Source organism: Haliaeetus leucocephalus, unplaced genomic scaffold (genome assembly GCF_000737465.1).
Source record: "Haliaeetus leucocephalus isolate CR32 unplaced genomic scaffold, Haliaeetus_leucocephalus-4.0 Scaffold201, whole genome shotgun sequence".
Lineage (NCBI taxonomy): Eukaryota > Metazoa > Chordata > Aves > Accipitriformes > Accipitridae > Haliaeetus > Haliaeetus leucocephalus.
This window is the reverse complement of record NW_010972637.1, coordinates 103798-122892: the sequence shown is the minus strand read 5'-3', so window position 1 is coordinate 122892 and position 19095 is coordinate 103798. Positions and strand designations below refer to the sequence as shown.

General features: G+C 40.1%; 1 protein-coding gene across 5 annotated transcripts in view; it reads right to left on the bottom strand.

Moving 5' to 3' along the window:
- The window catches only part of PIGG (phosphatidylinositol glycan anchor biosynthesis, class G), a 94206-nt gene that overhangs the window by 59074 nt on the left and 16037 nt on the right, over positions 1-19095 (bottom strand). For 3 of the 5 annotated variants that reach the window (XR_774261.1, XM_010566021.1, XM_010566022.1), the window contains 2 exons: positions 16279-16560; positions 6578-7035 (listed from right to left, as the gene is read on the bottom strand). The exons of 1 other annotated variant lie outside the window; for it this stretch is intronic. Coding sequence is in view for 3 of the 4 variants with exons in the window: in XM_010566021.1 (XP_010564323.1) it covers positions 6578-7035; positions 16279-16560 (740 nt within the window). In the remaining variant the exon portion in view is untranslated. Of the gene's footprint in view, positions 1-6577; positions 7036-8392; positions 8490-16278; positions 16561-19095 lie in introns of those variants that run through there. One more of the 5 variants, XM_010566023.1, reaches the window with a different exon arrangement.

The window sequence follows — 19095 nt, the reverse complement described above, 5'->3', positions numbered from 1 at the left end:
GGAAGATTGAAGACATTTCCTCCCACTGCTTTGACCGCACCTCACTACTGCAAATATGAGTGAAAGGAATTATAAATGTGCATATGATTCATATTTTATGTGGATAAAGCCTTTTTTAATTGTTTACTTTCATTCTACTATGTACAATAGAATACACAGGAGTCATATGGTATGCTAGCTTCAGGTGGAAGGGCATTTGGGGAGAGTTAAGTACATTATTGCCCTGGTTTCAGCTGGGATATAGTTAACTGTCTTCCTAGTAGCTGGTACAGTGCTATGTTTTGAGTTCAGTATGTGAAGAATGTTGATAACACTGATGTTTTCAGTTGTTGCTCAGTAGTGTTTAGACTATAGTCAAGGATTTTTCAGCTTCTCATGCCCAGCCAGAGCACCTGACCCAAACTGGCCAACAGTGTATTCCATACCATGGGATGTCCCGTCTCATTTAGGAACTGGGAAGTGGGGGCAGGGAATCGCCGCTCGGGGACTGGCTGGGTGTCGGTCGGCGGGTGGTGAGCAATTGCCCTGCGCATCATTTGTACATTTCAATCTTTTTATTACTACTGTTGTCATTTTATTAGTGTTATCATTATCATTATTAGTTTCTTCTTTTCTGTTCTATTAAATCGTTCTTATCTCAGCCCAGGAGTTTTACTTCTCTTCCTGATTTTCTCCCCCATCCCACTGGATGGGGGGGGAGTGAGTGAGCGGCTGCGTGGTGCTTAGTTGCTGGCTGGGGTTAAACCACGACAATTATTAAAAGAAAATATTATCATCTTCCCATGGCACTGCTTCTCGTCACTTCTCTTCAAGCTGACGCTGTCATAGACAGTTTCACCCCTTCCACACTGAGCCAGGTAGCTCTGACACCTTCCAGGTATCAGCTCTGACCAAGATTAACAGCCAAATGAAGCTAACTGAATACCAACTAATTAAAAAGAAAATCCAACTTCCAGGCAAATTTAGGGATTGCATGTTCTCTTCCACTTCATCTACTGCCTGATTTTCTTTTTCTTTTTTTCCCTCCAAAGTCTTTTTTTTCCATTGTAGTAGGTTTCACAGAGTGTCTCTGCAAATAATGAAGAACATTTTCCATATTTCACCACTGTTCAATGCATCCCTAGTAGCCAAATTCAACACACTATAGGTGGATTGATTTTCTGTGGTTTGCTGCTTACGTTTTTCCATGCACAAACCTGCACAATAGTCTCTCTGTCTCAAATGCTGGGCCCCTTAAGCACTGTCCAGATAAGCAAAACACGTCTGACCATGAGCACAGATATCTAAAAGGTCAATACAAGAGGAAAAAAAGAGGGTAGTTTGTTCATTAGTTTGTCTTAAGACACAAAACAGAAGGCTGGCTAGAAAAAGCCTGAGTAGCTTTAACTCAAACTAACAAGGGTATACATGATCTAAGTAAGGTTCTGATTTCTTACTACTAAAAAATATGCTATTAAGACATAACTATGCAAATTAAACACATACTAAAAATAGAATAACAATCAACTTTACAGACTAGCAATGCATTTTGGGAAGAGGAATAAGTGCTTTATGCAACTCAGCTTATCACCAGCTTTAAATTACGCTATAAGGAACACACATCATCTCAGTCCTAGGGAAACAGCCATCTCTACCACACTGTTCTCTTGTGAAGGAGAAGCAACAAAGATATTAAAACCTCCAACCAAAGAAAATGCAAGCATGCTTGCCAAATAGGAATTCACAGATACTCTACAAACCACAGGATGTGCAAAGATTTATTTGCATTATTGACTGATCTTTCCGAAGCTTGTCCAGTGAACCATTTTGGACCCAAGAACTCACCTACGTCCCATCACTCAAGTCCCAAAACTGTGCACTTCAAACGCTGCTATTTCGGCAATCTTTAAATCCTATAAAGCAACTGAAGTATATGTCAGCATGGTGACATATATTATATTCTCCTGGTAGGCTAAAAGCAGCTCCATTGATTTAAGTCAGGATGTAGCTCCACAGTAGCCCAAGTCAACCTGTGCCAGGGCTGCTAGGGTTCTGCTTTTTCACCCACTCCCTAAACACAGCAGAAGTAGTTACACCAAAGAAAGGGAGAAGGCAGAACTGTGGCAGCCCCAATGACACATCCTCTTATCCTGCCATTGCATGGCACTCTGGACTGTTCCACAATCTTTTTAAAGCCCCCAAAAGTAGAAGTTTGTGAATCATTGCTTCTTTCTCAATTAGATTTGAAAGGCAAGTGGGTTTTTCTAAGGAATGCTTGACAACGGCAGAAAGAAAAAACTGTTTGTGTCTGTAGCACTTCAAAAGATGCAGACACTTCCACATTTTGTTTCTACAGGAATTTCAACAGCAGCAGTGCTGGCTTGCACACCCTTCCCTTCCTGCGTTCCTGATACTAAGCCAGCCCATTTGCCTGTGAAGCTGAATGGTAAATCAGAGTGGGAAGTGATCCATCTGAAAGCCAAGAGTTTCCCATGACATCTTGGGTTATTTTTCCAGTCACATCTATTCAATGATTTAATTCACCATACTGACAAAGCAACAGCTGTGCTGGTAAAATACAGGGCCATTAGTGAGGGGAGGAGCAAGACAGCAGGTACCTTGCCTCATAAGGCAAGAGCTCCTTTAATATACTATTATAGCCAAACAAGTAGGATAGTGTTACTGAGCCGCCAAAGTGAAGTTTCTGGAAGACCTTCACATATTTGTAAAGGTGCCAGGCTTGTATGCCTTAAACAAAAGCAACACTTTCAACTCTGAGTTCTTGTACTAGTCTTCCCTATTGCCATAATGCAATTACAATGCTGTAGCTCTGACTATATGTTGCTATTTTTCTATGCATTTCATAGAATCATAGAATCATTTAGGTTGGAAAAGACCCTTAAAATCATCAAGTCCAACTGAAACCTAACACCACCAAGTCCCACTAAACCATGTCCCTAAGTGCCACATGTACACGTCTTTTAAACACCTCCAGGGATGGTGACTCAAACATTTTGTTGGGCAGCCTGTTCTAATGCTCGATAGCTCTTTGGGTGAAGAAATTTTTCCTAATATCCAGTTTAAACCTCCCCCCAGTGCAACTTGAGGTCATTTCCTCTCGTCCTATCAGTTGTTACTTAGGAGAAGAGACTGACACCCACTTCACTACAACCTCCTTTCAGTTAGTTGTAGAGAGTGATAAGGTCTTCCCTCAGCCTCCTTTTCTCCAGGCTAAACAACCCCGGTTCCCTCAGTTGCTCCTCATAAGACTTGTGCTCCAGAGCCTTCAGCAGCTTCACTGCTCTTCTTTGGACACGCTCCAGCACCTGAGTGTCTTTCTTGTGGTTAGGAGCCCAAAACTAAATAGAGTATTCAAGGTGCAGTCTCACCAATGCCGAGGACAAAGGGAGAATCACTTCCCTAGTTCTGCTGGCCACACTATTTCTGATAAAAGCCTGGATGCTGTTGGCCTTCTCGGCCACCTGGGCACACTGCTGGCTCATATTCAAGACCCAAGCAAATATACTCAATGTGAGGCTATAATTTGGTGGGGAAGCACACGGAGCAATTCACCTGTAAAATTCTGAAGTTTGGGGTTTGATATCTAGCTGCTGTACTTCAGCCTTACTGAAGGGGGAGGCAGATAGCTTTAATAATATGGCTGTGATGGCTTTATGACGGGGAAGCAATACTTTTATCAGTCTGACAGACTTCTGTGATGAGGTGACTAGCTCAGCGGAAAAGCGGAGAGCAGGCAATATTGTTTATCTCAGCTTTAACAAGGCTTTTAACACCGTCTCCCATAACATCCTCACAGGCAAACTGATGCAGTCCAAGCTACAAAAGTGGACAATGAGGTGGACTAAAAACTGGCCCAGCTACCAGGCTCACACAGTTGTGATCAGCAGCACAAAGTCCACCCAGAGGTCAGTCATTAAGGATCAGCCCCAGGACTTGGCACAGCAATACTGTTTGACATTTTCATTAATGACCTGGACAATGGGACAGAGTGCCCTCTCAGCAAGTCTGCACACAATACAAAACTGGGACTAGTGGTTGATATAGTAGATGGGTCTGCTGCCACTCAGGGGCACCTCATCAGACTGGAGAAATGGCCCAACAGGAACCTTATGAAGTTCAACAAGGGGAAGAGGCAAGTCCTGCACCTTGGAACAAATAGCTACACACATCAGGACAGATTGGGGGCTGACCATCTTTTCAGAGATGGCTCTGAGCATCTTGGTGGACACTGAATTGATCATCGGCCAGCAATGTGCCCTTGCAGCAAAGACAATCGACAACATCTGGGGATGCATTACAAAAACGTTTCCAGCAGGTTGAGGAAGGTGTTTCTTCCCCTGTGCTCAGCCCTGGGTCCAGTTACAGGTTATCCAGTACAGACAAAGATATGGACATATTGGAGTAAGTGCAGTGAAGGACTGTGAAAATGATGATGGGATTGGAGCACCTGTCATACAAGGAGAAGCTCAAATCACTGGGACTGTTTAGACTCAAGAAGAGAAGGCTCAGTATGGATCTCACCAGCCTAATTCAAGGTGGAGGGTGTTAAAAAAAGATGAAACCATATTCTTCTCAGTGGTGCGCAGCAAAAGGAGAAGAGGCAATGGACACAAGTTGAAATAAAAGAAATTATTTTTAAACAAAAGGAATATTCGGGGGGGAGGGGGGGGAACAGGTTGCCCAGAATAGCAGTGGAGTCTTTATGCTAGGAGATATCGAAGACCCAGCTGGACAAGGATCTGAGCAATCTGTTCCAGATCACTCTGCTCTGAGTAGAGGGACTGAACAAAATAATTTCCAGATCCTGTGACTCTGTTGTTTTCAAAGATAGACAAGAATTCTGCAAAACACACCAATTCCAACTCACAGGAGAAATAAAAGAAACTCAAAAATAGCCTCCTCCCTCCCTTCTCCCCCCTACCTCGCCAACAACAAAAACCAGACTAAGCCAGAACAGGTGTAAAGAACCTTGGTTTACCTGAGTGGGTTGCATGGAAGCTCCTGACAGGCAATAGTGTTAGAGCTGGGCATACAGGATTTCGCAGCTTTTGGTACAAATCAGGAAGCCCTAGAAGCAACTGCTCTAGCTGCAGACTACGTTCTACCTGTACTATCTCCCTGAGTCCCCACAGCCCAAGGCTATAACAGGTTTTGCTGCTCTACAGGCATATCTAGCACCAGGAAATCAGAGGTAGGAGCATGCTTAACCAAAACAGGATCTTTGGAAGTTAAGTCCAGGCATGCACACACAATTTTTAGAAGGCTGGTAACATTTCCAAGTGTCAGTAAACATTCCTGGGGGACCATACAAGCAAAAGCGTATCTCTGAAACAAATCCAATTTTTCAGCTGCAAGAATATTAAGTCCTTGTTTCACAGCATTGTGGCACTAGTACACACCAGAGAAAAGGGCTGACAGTCTGAAGAAGATATCTGGCCCAGGAAGCTATTGGGCAAATAAATTTTTGGAAGATGCTAAGGATTAATCATAAAAATCCTCCCAGTCGTACCAAATCACACCTAATCCTACTCACACACGGGCTTAGCTCAAAATGAAGGAGTTCTCTGTCACATGGACATAATGTTGGGAATACGACATCCTTTCCCCAATCCCTTACTGCATCTCAAGAGGCAGAATGCATGGCAAAAGCTTTGGGATAGAACAACTGCTACAATGCCATAAACTCCCTCATAACTTATGTCTTTCAGCACTCATGCCTGTCACAGCAATTAGCATTTTATCTGTGAGGTTGCCAATAAGCAACTAGTCTCATATTAGTTCATTTGCTCCTGTCGCTTTTAATGAATGATGAATGACATTTCATCCACATGTTGTTAAGACACCGGCAAGAAATCTCTTTATCTTACACAGCACAGCCTCCCCATCTGCTGTCTGCAAAACCTTGACTAGCCAGTCACAAGGTATTGCTTCTCCGTCTACCAGCTGAAGTACAGAAGACAGTTCAAATATCAAGTACTTTTATTACTGAATAATGACTGTAGCTCTTCACAATACTAAAAGGTAGTAGAAAAAGTAGAAGCCCTTTTCCAGTGTACTTCAAGCTGTAAAAATTTCCCCTTCTTGTTTATCATACTACACTTGAAAAATTCCTTCAGTTTTCCACTCACACGATAAATGTCTATGACAGACAAGGAAGAATTCTATGTGCAGCATCTTCTCCTGCAACTTCATAAAGTTTGGAATTAAGCAGAAACTTCTGCCTTAATTTCAACGGTTTAATTCTATTAAGCAATTTTTAATTTCCCAAACCAGACACTGTTGACTTATACATGGAAAATATTTACTTTTTGCCTCTGATAAGCCTATCGTGTATAACTGGCATTAATTAGATAAGTCATGGTGTAGGGCAAAGATTATAAACTACTGATAGTATACAAAGAATTACTCCTGCATGAAACAGCAGTGAAAAATTCCTTTTGATACTTCACTGTTTACCTGCACGTTTGCAGCACTTTCTAAACAGAGACTGTATAGAAATGTATACATCTTTCACCAAATGAAACATACATTAATTTTTAAATAAGACAGAAAGTATGACAATAAATCAGATACCCACCTTGTCAACCAATGGCCAAAGTCTGGCCGATGAGACCACTGGACGCCTGTCTGATTCAAGGATCGAAGTAGCCGACAGCAAATAAGGATGATCCATGGACTTGCTAAGCTTATCCACTTATCTGATCTTTTTATGAATTCAGTTGAAGAGGTGGCTTTGCCCAATTTTGAATTACATGCTGCTGGAATGTCTATATTCTTGCACTCAGAGGCTTCCCCAATACTATCAAAATTTTGTTTCACTGTGGTGCTATGCTGAGGGTCACATTCTTTCAGAAGAAAATTATTCCTACAAAGTTCCTGACACAGCACCAAACAAAGTGTATTGATAAGAAAATACCAGGTTTGATGTTCTTCTTCTATAAAACTGCTTGCCCCCAAACTCAAAACATGGCCAATTGTTCCAGCCAGAATCAGCACATCTATTTCTGACCAGCTGGAACTGGACACAACTGGATTCTGCAAACAAACAAAAAAATAGCAGTGGTGAATGTATATAAAAATTTCACTTATTTAAGCATTCATAGTGTGCTTACGGCAATTTCCTCTAAGAAAACAAAATAAACAATGAGACAAGTTATTTCTATCTTGACAAATCCCCCAAATTTATAAAAGAATCATTTTAGTATAGCCTATTTTGCTAGCATTGCAACACAATCATATATTTTAAAATGACATTCTGTTTAAGGGAAAAAACTCCTCTATGAATAATCATCACAACTGTACAGATTAAGATTCCCTACCACCCTGTGACAGAAGGTTCAAAACAAGCTGTCTCCCTGTTGCACATTTGTAGAAGTAAAAATAGAAATCCTGCAGAAATCAAACTTGAGGTACAGATAATAGGTAATTTTCTAATAGTTTAAATGTGTGCTACCCTCAACTCAGTACAGTGACAGCTTTCACTACTCAAATTAATAAGTTACTTGCAGACTGATGGCACCCCTTAACCTTGCTTAGCTTGAAATGTGTCTTTCATCATAAAATCTACTTTAAACCTTACCCATCTATTATTTACTTCACACGCTGTGCCTATCTAAAACCATAGCATTCTTTGTCTAATGCCTCCATTAGTTCGATTTCCTGTTCACAGCAGCTACGTGGAACTGCCTTATCATCACTGCCCTCGATGATACAGCTAAAAAGAGAACGTAAGGGCATGTGGAAGATGAGAGCATCTGGTTCACTGACGTTATCAGGTAAAGGACCTCACATGGAATAAGAAGTAACAGGGAAAACCATAAAAAGACCACACAGACACAAACCTGATAAGTAAGGACGAAGGGAGATCATAAAGATGACCAAAACTCTTCAGCCATTAATTGACAGGTCATTAAGAAACCACAGGCATAGCTCTGAAGCGCGTCAGCCTGGACTTTGTAACAGATAAGGGGGAATCGACAGAACATGACTCTTACGGATATCTGATGATGCCTGTGGATCTATACAAACTCATTAAGCAATGCTTCAGGAAAGTGTCAAAGGTGGGCGAGAGGGGATAGTGAGGAACAGGCTGGAGGCAGGGGGCAAAGTGAGAGGAGGAAGGATAAAGGGGCCAGAGCCACGCATAAGCAGGCGCCAGTCAGTGCGCTTCTCTGACTGAGCCCTGTGCCTGATCACTGTCATCTATCCTGTCATTAAATCCTCTCTTAACTATCTTTCTGTGCAACTCCACTCTCTGTCCCACCTGTGGGTGCTGCAAGGTCTTGCCACAAGTAACTGGGGACAAGCCTGCAGGCCAGCCGCTTGAGCCCAGAGTGAGTAAAAGTAAATGCCAGCAGCTGGAGTGGGATTATGGGTCATTGAACCCATGCACCTGTAGTGCCAGTGACTGCAGCGCGTGAAAGTCCACATGCCAGAGACCGGAGTGGGGACCACAGGCCATCGGGACTGCGCGCCTGAGGTGCCAGCAGCTGAGGGATTAGAGTGCAAGAGAGGTCAGGGTGTCAGCAACAAGAAAAGCGACCATGGATGACCAAGCCTGTAAGTCTGCATCAGCACTGGAGGGCCCAGTGTGCACACCTATGTGTGAGAGGTCACAGGGCCACTGACTGGAAGGACTTGTAACTTCTCAAAGTCTGAGTCCAGAGGTGGGGACAGGGGCCTAGGCTGGGCATGCACAGTTGGGCTCCAGCAGCAAGGCAGGACAAATGCCCCAGCCCTGGAGGCTAACAGAGCCAGCAGGGGCTTCCTAACATGCCTTAGCAAATAGGGTTACATACTCATGAAGCATTTTGGGAAAGACACTGTCAAAAATCATCCTTTACTATTTTATTTTCTCATTAATTTTTCCTCTATTAGAGAATATCATAGCGTATCTCTTAAACCGGTATTTTAAACACCTGATAAACAACAACTTAAAAGCCAAATCGAAACTATGGCATGCCATTTTTACTTCTGACCAAAGATCTCTGAACCTACTTTCACGTTAATTTCTTTAACTGCACACTTCAACTACATCATCCTCCTATATTTGACCTTATGAACAAACTTTAAAAAACTGCCTTGAATATTCATACAGATAAATCTCACAGAGAACGTACTCACATTCAAAGATGCACAGTGTACTATGATTCCTGAACTGTTTAAATCATTTGTTAGAAGAATATAGAAACTCACTAATCTTAGAGCAGGTAATATGAAAATGGGTGTAAACAATACAAATATCCCTGACTATCTTAGAAGCAAGTCTCACTTATGCTTAAGATTTACTGACAGCAGCATATGTATTTTTGTTCAATAAGCAAGACAAAGTAACATGGAGAGGACAATAAACACACTTGATGCAAGAAGCAAGAATTTTCCTTTGAGGAAAACAACTTTTGCAAAATTAAGATTTTATAAGATGTATGTGAAAGAATGCAGGAAGGATAGTTAAAAGTTATCACCTATTCACATCCCCTCCATTTCTTGTGTTGTTAAAGAAATATATTACACCAAAGTCACTTCACTGCAACAAAAAAACAATGAAAAAGTTCCCATGAGGTTACACACAACAATAAGGGGGGGGGGGACACCACTAAAAATTTAGCACAAGAACAGTCATAATCTGAAAAACTGCCCAGGCCCAATCTAAATTGACTAGCACTTGAAATTTCTTTGGTGCCCTAAGGACCACTCCTTTTTTGTTTAGTACTCTACTACCATAAGCTAGTATTTGGAACAAAAGAACAAGGTAGAGATGTAGTCCATGCAGACACCAAAGACCATGAAATTCACAAAGCTGGGACAAGAACAGTATATGACTAAACTACAAAAAGTTTAAACTCCAATAATTCCATCATGCTGACCTTAAAGATCTTGGCTAACTAAATAATGAGCAAGCACATAAGCACCGTCTGCTTGCAGAAACAAAGGAATCTGCGATGCTCAACAAATGAGAATGAACCAGTCTTCAATGCAATACATCTTCTTTATAAGACACAACATAAAATCTATATAAGGATTGCTCTCTTGTATCTGGTTGCTGTCAGCACTGATACGAAAACTGAAGAAGTGATGTATTATCTATGGGGAACGTGCAAAAGCCTCATGAAAATGATAGTGTGTGAAATGTCCCAGTTCAGAAATCTGTATTTCTTCCCTGCTTGTCTGACTCTAACAACTCCAGTGAAAAGAGAAAAAATTTACTCTTATATTCACATCAAAGGATTAAAGCCCAATGGCATTTATTGATAAACCACATTTCAGACCAGAGTTAGTCACTATGCAAAATGAAAAATTATCCTGCAAATTATAATGTCCTGAGCCTTGATGATCTAAGAAATACTGAAAATAGCTTCATCATTTTTTTCTAAATTTGCTGGTAATCCCTCATATATGAGCTGTGCCTTATTAGGAATGCCATCATTACAGTTTTTTTATACAGCCTGACCTTAGATTACTTAGATTGTACTTAGTTTTCAAATCTGGTTTACAGGTACAGAAATGTGGGTCCTACTGTGATATTCACAGCTCTGTCTAACTGCTGAACATGTCCAGCCCTCAGGAACTCAGCAGGCACTCCAGATACTAAAAGACTCCTATGACTTGCACCGCTATCTTGGCAAACAGATTTAATACAGAATCTTTGGTTTAGAAATTTATAAATGCGAGGCTTTCAATTTAAGCCTAAAATGTCTCAAGCCAAGGTAGCTTTAACATTTGATGCAACAGCATTAGTTATTAAGTAATACAGAAACTGACCTCTTTGCCCTATCTTCGAATGTATCTTGCTAGGTTGCAGAAGTGCCAGTACATAAACAATGGAGTATATGTATCTCTGCCCATGAAACTTGTTTTCTTCACTTTGAAATCAAACCTCCTGTAGTCTGTCTTCTGGGTCCAATTCCAATTATGTGTCTTCTGTATGGTTGAGAGCAAAGTTCTTTTGCACAAAAATTAACCATCCGTAGTTAATGCCTGAGGAACTTCACAATTGCTTTTCAGATGAAGAATGTTTTCTTTTCCATGCTCACCATCACCCCAAATTTAAATACTTACCATTCTTTTCCCTTCTTATATTTGAGCTCTCCGCTCAAAGACCTCGTCTTGATTCTCAATGATGATAACTTTCCTATGACAGAGTACTACAGACTACACTTGCTCCTACATTTTCACAGCAGTTTGGGATCACTTTTGAAACCTACCTAGTAAAGGCATCATCCAATCACCTTTTTTCTTCCCCAAGTCAAAAAATGCAAAAAAAATTTAGGTACAATTGCATAAAAATGTTTCATCGTTCAATTCAGTAAGAGTATCATACCGAGGAGGAAAAACAAAAATATTTTAAAATAACAGGGCATTTTAAAATAAACAGAAAGAGGGACTTTTTTTTACGTAATGAAAAAACCACCATAATTCTGCATAATGCAAATTCTCAAAAGCTGTATTGGACAAGCTTTAACTTTTGTGTTCTGTTTCAAAAAGACTATTCGTTTTGGTTTCTATCAGAAATAGGAAAAAAGATACAACTACTAGTAGTAAATACTGTACTTAAGTCAACTATCAAGCAATTAGAGTGAAGCTATGAACAAGAAGTTAAAATTTTTGATGATTTTCTGGAATTAATAAAGGGCTGCAGAACTATTTAAAGCCTGAAGTGCCATTAAAAGAAAGGACTGGTGCTGCTAGAAACATAGTAATCAGAACCTATAAATAACAGCCAGGAAGCAGATGCTAACACTGCCTGCACTGGTCTTCAGAAAATTCATGAACTTGGTAATCAGTTTCTATATTCAGCCACAGTGGAAAAAAAGCATTTCAAATGAGAAGCACTTCAGAGAAATCTTTAGATGTGAACGGAAACAATTTGAAGAAAAAAAGCTCTGAAGCTGTTAACAGGAAAGCTTATCTTAATTACTTTTAAAATACCTACGTTTTATCATATAGCATGAGCTTAGAAAATGCTTTTAGCTTTTTTAACTGGCAAGATCCTGATTCAGGCAGGATTCTACCTCTGCCATCAGAAGAGCAGGTTTTCAGAGCCCTTTCAGAAGTGGTGCCCATACACAGATTTGCACTGTGGAGACGCACAGGTCACAGACACTTGGATTCAGAGTTATTTTAGCATAAGTAATACTCTTAACTCACATAGAAGGCCCTTCAAGATCAACACACAGCATACAGAAGCAACCAGTTTCTCCCCCAAAGTCTAGGTATTCTATTGGAAAAGGGGATGGAAGGTGGGACATGAATGTTTGTGAATTACAGTGTTTGTGCTGCAGTTATCAGTAAATAACCTCTCACATCCATACTGCAAGCAACACCAGATTATCCACTGCTCCTGTCACATTCTCCAGGCTCTATCTTTGTATAAGCAGCCACCTGCAAAAAAAACCACCATACCATTCTGCAACAGCCCTGAGACTGGTAAAAATGTAAATCAAATCCAGGTCACTGTTTTTATACATGTTTGGAGTGGAGAAACTTACTAAAACTACAAAATATTTCAAGCTTGCTTTGGAACTTGAACAGAGACAGTAAAGCCTATCTGACTGATGAGATGAGATACACATCCAACAATCCAGTCACCTATGGAATAGTATTAAGGATGGAATGATGAAAACGGATTTCTACAGGTCTGGATACAAAGTCATGTCTGCCTCAATGAGCGTTACTATTGCCTACACTTTTTAAGACATACTTCAGCTTCCCACATTTTCAGACATGTCTCAGGTAGGAATATGATCACAGACAGACCTGGAATGGAGAATCCAGGATTTTTTATTCCTATCTGCCCCAGCCTTGGAAAAACAAACAAAGATACAAAGCTTCTGGAAAACGTTGCTGAAAACCTCCAAATTCACATATTATCAACTTGAAGCAGATGATCTGATCATCTGCTGGTATGTCCTGAGGTCCCAGCTAGGTAAAACTCCAGAAAACATGTATGCACCAATTTCAGATATTCCCCCACCTTTCTAGTTCCAAGAAGAATGCTTGAATTGATAACTATTCCATTACAGCCAAATGCAGATGTTTTCAAAGGTGACATGAAAATAAGCATCTTCACGTCCAAGAAACACTAATTGATCCCTGTCCTAAAGTGACAAAGTGTAATCAGCAGTGACACCAAGTTTCACTTGTGAATAAAAGGGGTTTTTTCCACTTCTTGAATTCCAGATGGTCTCATAGTTGGTACCAAAGAGGAAAAGGAGACAAGCTGCTGCTGTAACATCCTTCTTCAAGCAACAGGGGATAGGATCTAAAGCCCGAACATCAACCAGGGAGAAAGTTCAAGCTGCAGCCATCTTGCATATGCAGAATGTGGGGTGCTGAAGGCAAAGATATGAAACTGGATACAGTATCCTGGATGTAATTTCTAATCAGCTGGGTTTTGCTCAGTTTGTCCTCAAAGGCAGATGTACAGACAAAGCAGGGGTGGAGAAGGAAGACAACTGAAATAGAAAGGATAGATAAAGACTTCTCACACATATTCCTGTCCCTGCTCCCTAGGCATAGCCGACCAGGTGGAATCATCAGAAATGGCCAACAGATTACAGGTATGGAAGTGGCACTTCCTCCTCTAAACTTCCTCAGAAAGATTAATTCTAAAAATAGAACAGCATGGATTATATGGGTGCTTCTTTTTATGTGTTCCTTGAGGAATTATTTGCCTCAAAGCCTTTCCATCCAACTCAAGTTTTGCATACCAGGATACATTTTGCAGTTGCTGCTGCGATCACTGACAGAGCAGCTGTATTAGCAATATATAAGCCACCTGCAGGAAGCTGTTCACACCAGCAGCTGTCTCTCACCAACAAGGATGAAAACATGCCAAGAACAGATGGGAATGAAACCCTGAGACTCAGGCCAAACTAAAAAGGCAAAGCTCATACCTGTCAACCGATACTTGGTAACAGCTTATTCTAAAGTTAGTAATAGCCAAGGAATAGCAGCATCTTCCTAGATTCCAGTCTTTGACCTAGCAGGAAAGCATTTTTCCTGGGTCATATAAAGTTACTTTAAAGTTACTCCTACAGTAGTGGGTGTCACAAGGAATCAACTCATCTCTAGCCATATAAGAAAGATTTCTGGTCACAGACAGGCTGAATTTCTTTGAAATTATCAACCTGGAGGAGAAAGCTATAATCTGTTGTAATTGCTCTCATCTCTATTGAAGTGGAACGTCTGTAAATTTTACGCAGGTCTGGACAGTCATCATTTTTAGGTTCTTACTGTTTGCTAAAATTAGAAAAACTGGTAACAATTAAGATGAAAAATGAGCTTGTCTTCCATAGTTGTCTTTGTTTATTATCACACAACAAGTAAATGTTAAGTTTCTACAGAATACACTGGATCATTAATTATTATTTCAAGACCGTATTCTTTTACTTTTTCTAAGAATAATTTCTACCTTGTTTACAATAAAATACAGAGAGCTAATAAAGGCCCTAAGTAGAACAACTCAGAAATGGCAGAAGTGAACTGAGTCCGTTTAAAGACCAACACACCCCTAAGTACCAACAATGTTAACAAACTGTACAACTAGACATCTCATTCAGCATATTTCTCTATTCACACTGGTTAATTTTATGTTCTTCTTTTATTTGGCTTTAAAAAAAACCTACACAAGCATCACTAGCTTTGGCAGCAAAACATTAACACTACTTGGACACAAAAATTTCCAGTACCAAAAGCAAACTGTGATTTATGCTTACAAAGACTGTTCTGTTAGCAGCTATACCCGAGATGAAACTTCCTTCCCTGGTTTCATTAAGCAGATGTTGCTGGCTGACTTGTTACTCTATTTTAGTCTATCTAAATGATCAACAGACAAACCTAAATCTTATGTGGCTGATAAATATAAACATAAGAATGAAACACCATGTTCTATCAGCAAATCCCTTTTTAATCATTTTCAATACACTGAAATTAATTGCACTGAAGCATACTGAAAAAGAGGAAAAAAAGAAAAAAGGCTGTGCTCAGGAGAGAAGGGCATTACTTTTAGTCCAAGGCTTCTCTCAGAAAAGCAGCATTTCCAAGAAGGAATAATACAAACACAGAAATTACAGAAACAAAATTATAAAATGGTATAGTTTGAATAATAAAAATCAGCACTCTTACTTACTTAAATTTATAATTAAGCTCAGTAATTACAGCATATAGTTGCAGAGAGTGCAATATTAATCTCCACTCAGGAGTAGTGAATTTTCTGAACTATATAAAGAATAGCCGTTATTAAATGATTCTCTAAGTCAGAAAGTTTGCTTTTTAGCCTGAAGGAATATGTCATCATATCTTTGAAGCAAGGTACTTGCCACACATTGTCACACACTAAAAAAAAACCGTACTAAAACCGCAAACACGATTCAAAGAAACCCAGACTGACAAAGCACTGTACTGCATAGAGGTTGCACCACTGAACAGAGCACTGTGAGCATTAAAGTTACTGAATTTCAGAGACCTTTGAAAGATATGACTAACAAGCATCAGAAAAAACAGCTAGAAGCTGATTTTATGGTGTGGCTGACAGTTCTTGGCATATAAGTTTCACAGTGAAAGAAGAGTAAGACATTGCAAATTCTACTTCCTTGGAATTACCTGAATTCTATTCAATACAACAATAAAACTCATCAAGTACTTTACAAAAGGTAACTGCTCGCACAACTGAGAACACTTCTCAGCATTCCAAAGATTGTAATAAACTCAATTTCCTAAATTTAGAAAACTGAAAAAGTTTAACTTAAAAAGTAGAAGAGACAGATTAGATTTGCTCCCTCTGTTAGAGTTTCAAAACTATTTTTAAAAAAGCATTAAGAATACCAATATAAGAAAGGGTACTGGCAAAGTATTTTCTTACTAGCCTCAGAGCATTCATGTCTGTGGTATTTGGGAAAGGACAGATCATCACCAGTGCATGCTGTTGCAAAATATTATACATCTTGCTCTAACTGCAATTGTGAAACATCACTGTGTAACAGCATAAAATTTATACACAGCATAACTGTTTCTGATCTCATAAAATCAGCTGCAAAATAACTTACACTAATTAGAACATTTCTTAAAGTAACATGAAAATAAGCACTTCTATGATCTTCGTTATAGCAATCAGTATCATGCCACAATGAACACACCACATTTCAATTACAATTCTAAATTATTCAAATTACATTACAAATAACAATTTCTTTAAGCACACACAGAAAAAACTTTTATGACTGAAAGTATGCCATGAAGAGCAAAACATTTTGAACCCTAATTAACACATGCTCTCACCTTCAGTGGAGGTCTGGAATTCTCAAAGATCTTTGCAATGGCAAATAAAATACTGCACATGAGTGCAGAAATCAGCATCATCACTCCAACTGCTGTTAACCAGGACATACTGCAGAAATAGCATGAACTTTCTGCCGATGTGCACACAATGACGTGAACTGCACACAGCATCAGACACATCAAGTAAAACAGCAGAGAGAACAGCGGAGGGGACAGGGACACTTCAAATTCTGCCTGGCTGCTCAGGGCTTTTGGAAGGCTGAGCAAAAGCAGCAGCAGAACCTAGAAAAAAATAGAGAATTAATACTTAAAGAATTGGGGTTAGCTAAAGCATGCAGTGAGAATTCACACAAAAAAAATCTTACTGTCGTCATCCACATCACTCTGCTAGTCTACATACTTCATCAAAAAAAAAAAAACCGTGAAGAACTATGCTGGATTTTTTATCCCCAGTAAGATATTACCATATACATGGGAGAATCAAAGATCATGTTTTCATCTATTAAGGGCTTGGGCACACAAGTTACCAGAGTTTAATAAATTGCCATGTGCCTCCTCACCAGTGGTAACTGATCACATGCATGATCTTCATTCCCTGCAAAAGTAAGAGCTTTAACTCCCAGTATCAAAATAGTTCTGAAGCAAACAAATTTGACCCATTATTTATCACCTGTAAATGCCTAAAGTTACATACAGACTCTGCCAAAGGCTATTTATTTCACAATGTGTGAGATACACATACACATAGCTTCCCAGACTAGGGAAAGTTCTCATACTATCACACAAGTGTATGATTTCTCCCGGTGTTTCTTTTCTGCACATCTCCTCATCTTAATTTGATTTATTGGTTTTACTTTCACTTTGCTCTAACCTGCACATAGATCAGGCAGAATTCCAAGTTTCCTCTCAGGTAACTGTAGCAGTGGAGATTAATAATATCATGAATAATTTCTGCTACCCATGTGCAAACCTTTACAAGTAAAGGGAAAATTCAGCCGCGTGCTAAAATACTTTGCAAGGGGCACAGATGGAGCAAGGACTAGACTGAGCTCAATCAGCTTGTGCTAGGGCAAGATTAAAACAAATCAAGATAAAAACAACTGTATCAAACCATTGCCAACCTGTAATCTTTCACTGGCACTTGTGAAGACCTCTGCCTAAAATTTTTCCCACAATACAGTGAGGTATAGTAAAGTAGATCAAAAAAATCCAATGCACTGCATTAGTCTTCCCTCTTCTTCATATTCAACTTCACACAGTTCACTTGGTAATGAAAATATGAGGTTTCACAGTATCAAACTGGCTTAGGTATTGCCTTTTAACACAGTACTTACAAATAAAACAAGACAGCACTCATGATAGGAAAATGCTCGAATTGTAGTTATCTACAAATCTAAATTTAGCTTTTTTGAGTAAATGCACTGTTATCAGCTCATGTCCCAGAGGTATTCTCATCTGAAATACAGGATAAATGGCATTTATAGCATGGTGTAGTTTGAAGTCACCTGTGAGACTCCCTACCCTTATCTATTCAGTGAAGGTGGAAAATACGTATCAAGACAAAAAGACTTTGGAAAGCAAGGTGGTTTCTTGAGTACTGCACTGGGAAAAGGAAAAAGCTCCAGCAGTTTTGCACCAAGTCCTCCAGTGATGCTGAGCAAGCTCTTCTCAACCAAAATTTTCATGGTTAGTAGCTGCATGTTTCTTTTGATAAAGGCCCATTGAGTAAAATACCCAAGATCTGTTTTGTAGAAACAGTAAGCACCTACAACTGCATTCAAGAAAAAAGAAATCCAATGCTTCAGGTCCAAAGTAACTGTCAAGAGCTTGAATGCATAGATTCCCAAAACAAAGGAACAAAAAAGAAATACAAGCACTTCAAGTTTGTGCTGAGCTTTGTCCACCTCCAGATTTGCCATCTGTAGAGTGGGAACAGAACCTACCATCTCATCTCCCAAAGGCACTGTGGAACTAAGTCCTGTGAAGTGGTCAGCAGAGTGATAAACCCCACTGAGCAGTCTACCAGAAAGCCATTTCAGATGTACTCTGCACACACAGAGCTGTGCACATGAGACGAGGCATAGAGTCCTGCCAGGACAAAGGAGACTCAAATACTAAATAGCTGCTCATGTACTGTTATCCATTCCAGGCAGCAAATGGGAGCAGTACTACAGCAATTATACAGTTGTCCTGGGTTCAGCTGGGATAGAGTTAATTTTTTTTTTACAGGAACCTGGGAGGTGGGGGGCATAGCCGGGGCAGCTGACCTGAACTGGCCAAGGAGCTATTCCATACCATGTGACATCATGCTCAGTATATAAAGGGGGAGCGGGCCGGGGGGTGGGTTCTTCTTTTCGGTGGGGGAAGTGGCAGAGCGTCGGGTCCCGGGTGGTGAGCAGTTGCACTGTGCATCACTCTTTTTGTATACTTTTTCATTAGTACCGTTGTTGTTGTTGCAATTTCTTTGTGTTGTTCCAGTAAACTGCCTTTATCTCAACCCTCGAGGTTCCAGGTTTGTTTTTTTCCTCTCCTCCGTCTTCCCCCCCATCCCACCGGAGGGGGGCGGGAGGAGTGAGCGAGCGGCCGTGTGGTCCTTTGTTACCGGCTGGGCTGAAACCACAACAACAGTCTTGTACAGCACCACACACATGCAAGGACTAAATTAAGCTTGTAGTAAGTATTTCCATCCTAGGGAACAACGCTTATTATTACAAAAGTTGACACTTGTGTCTTCTAAAACGCCAGTGCAAGCTTCTGTGCATAAAAGTTCAGTGTCCAGGCATGGTATCCCTTCAGCATGGTCCTCAAAGCACTACC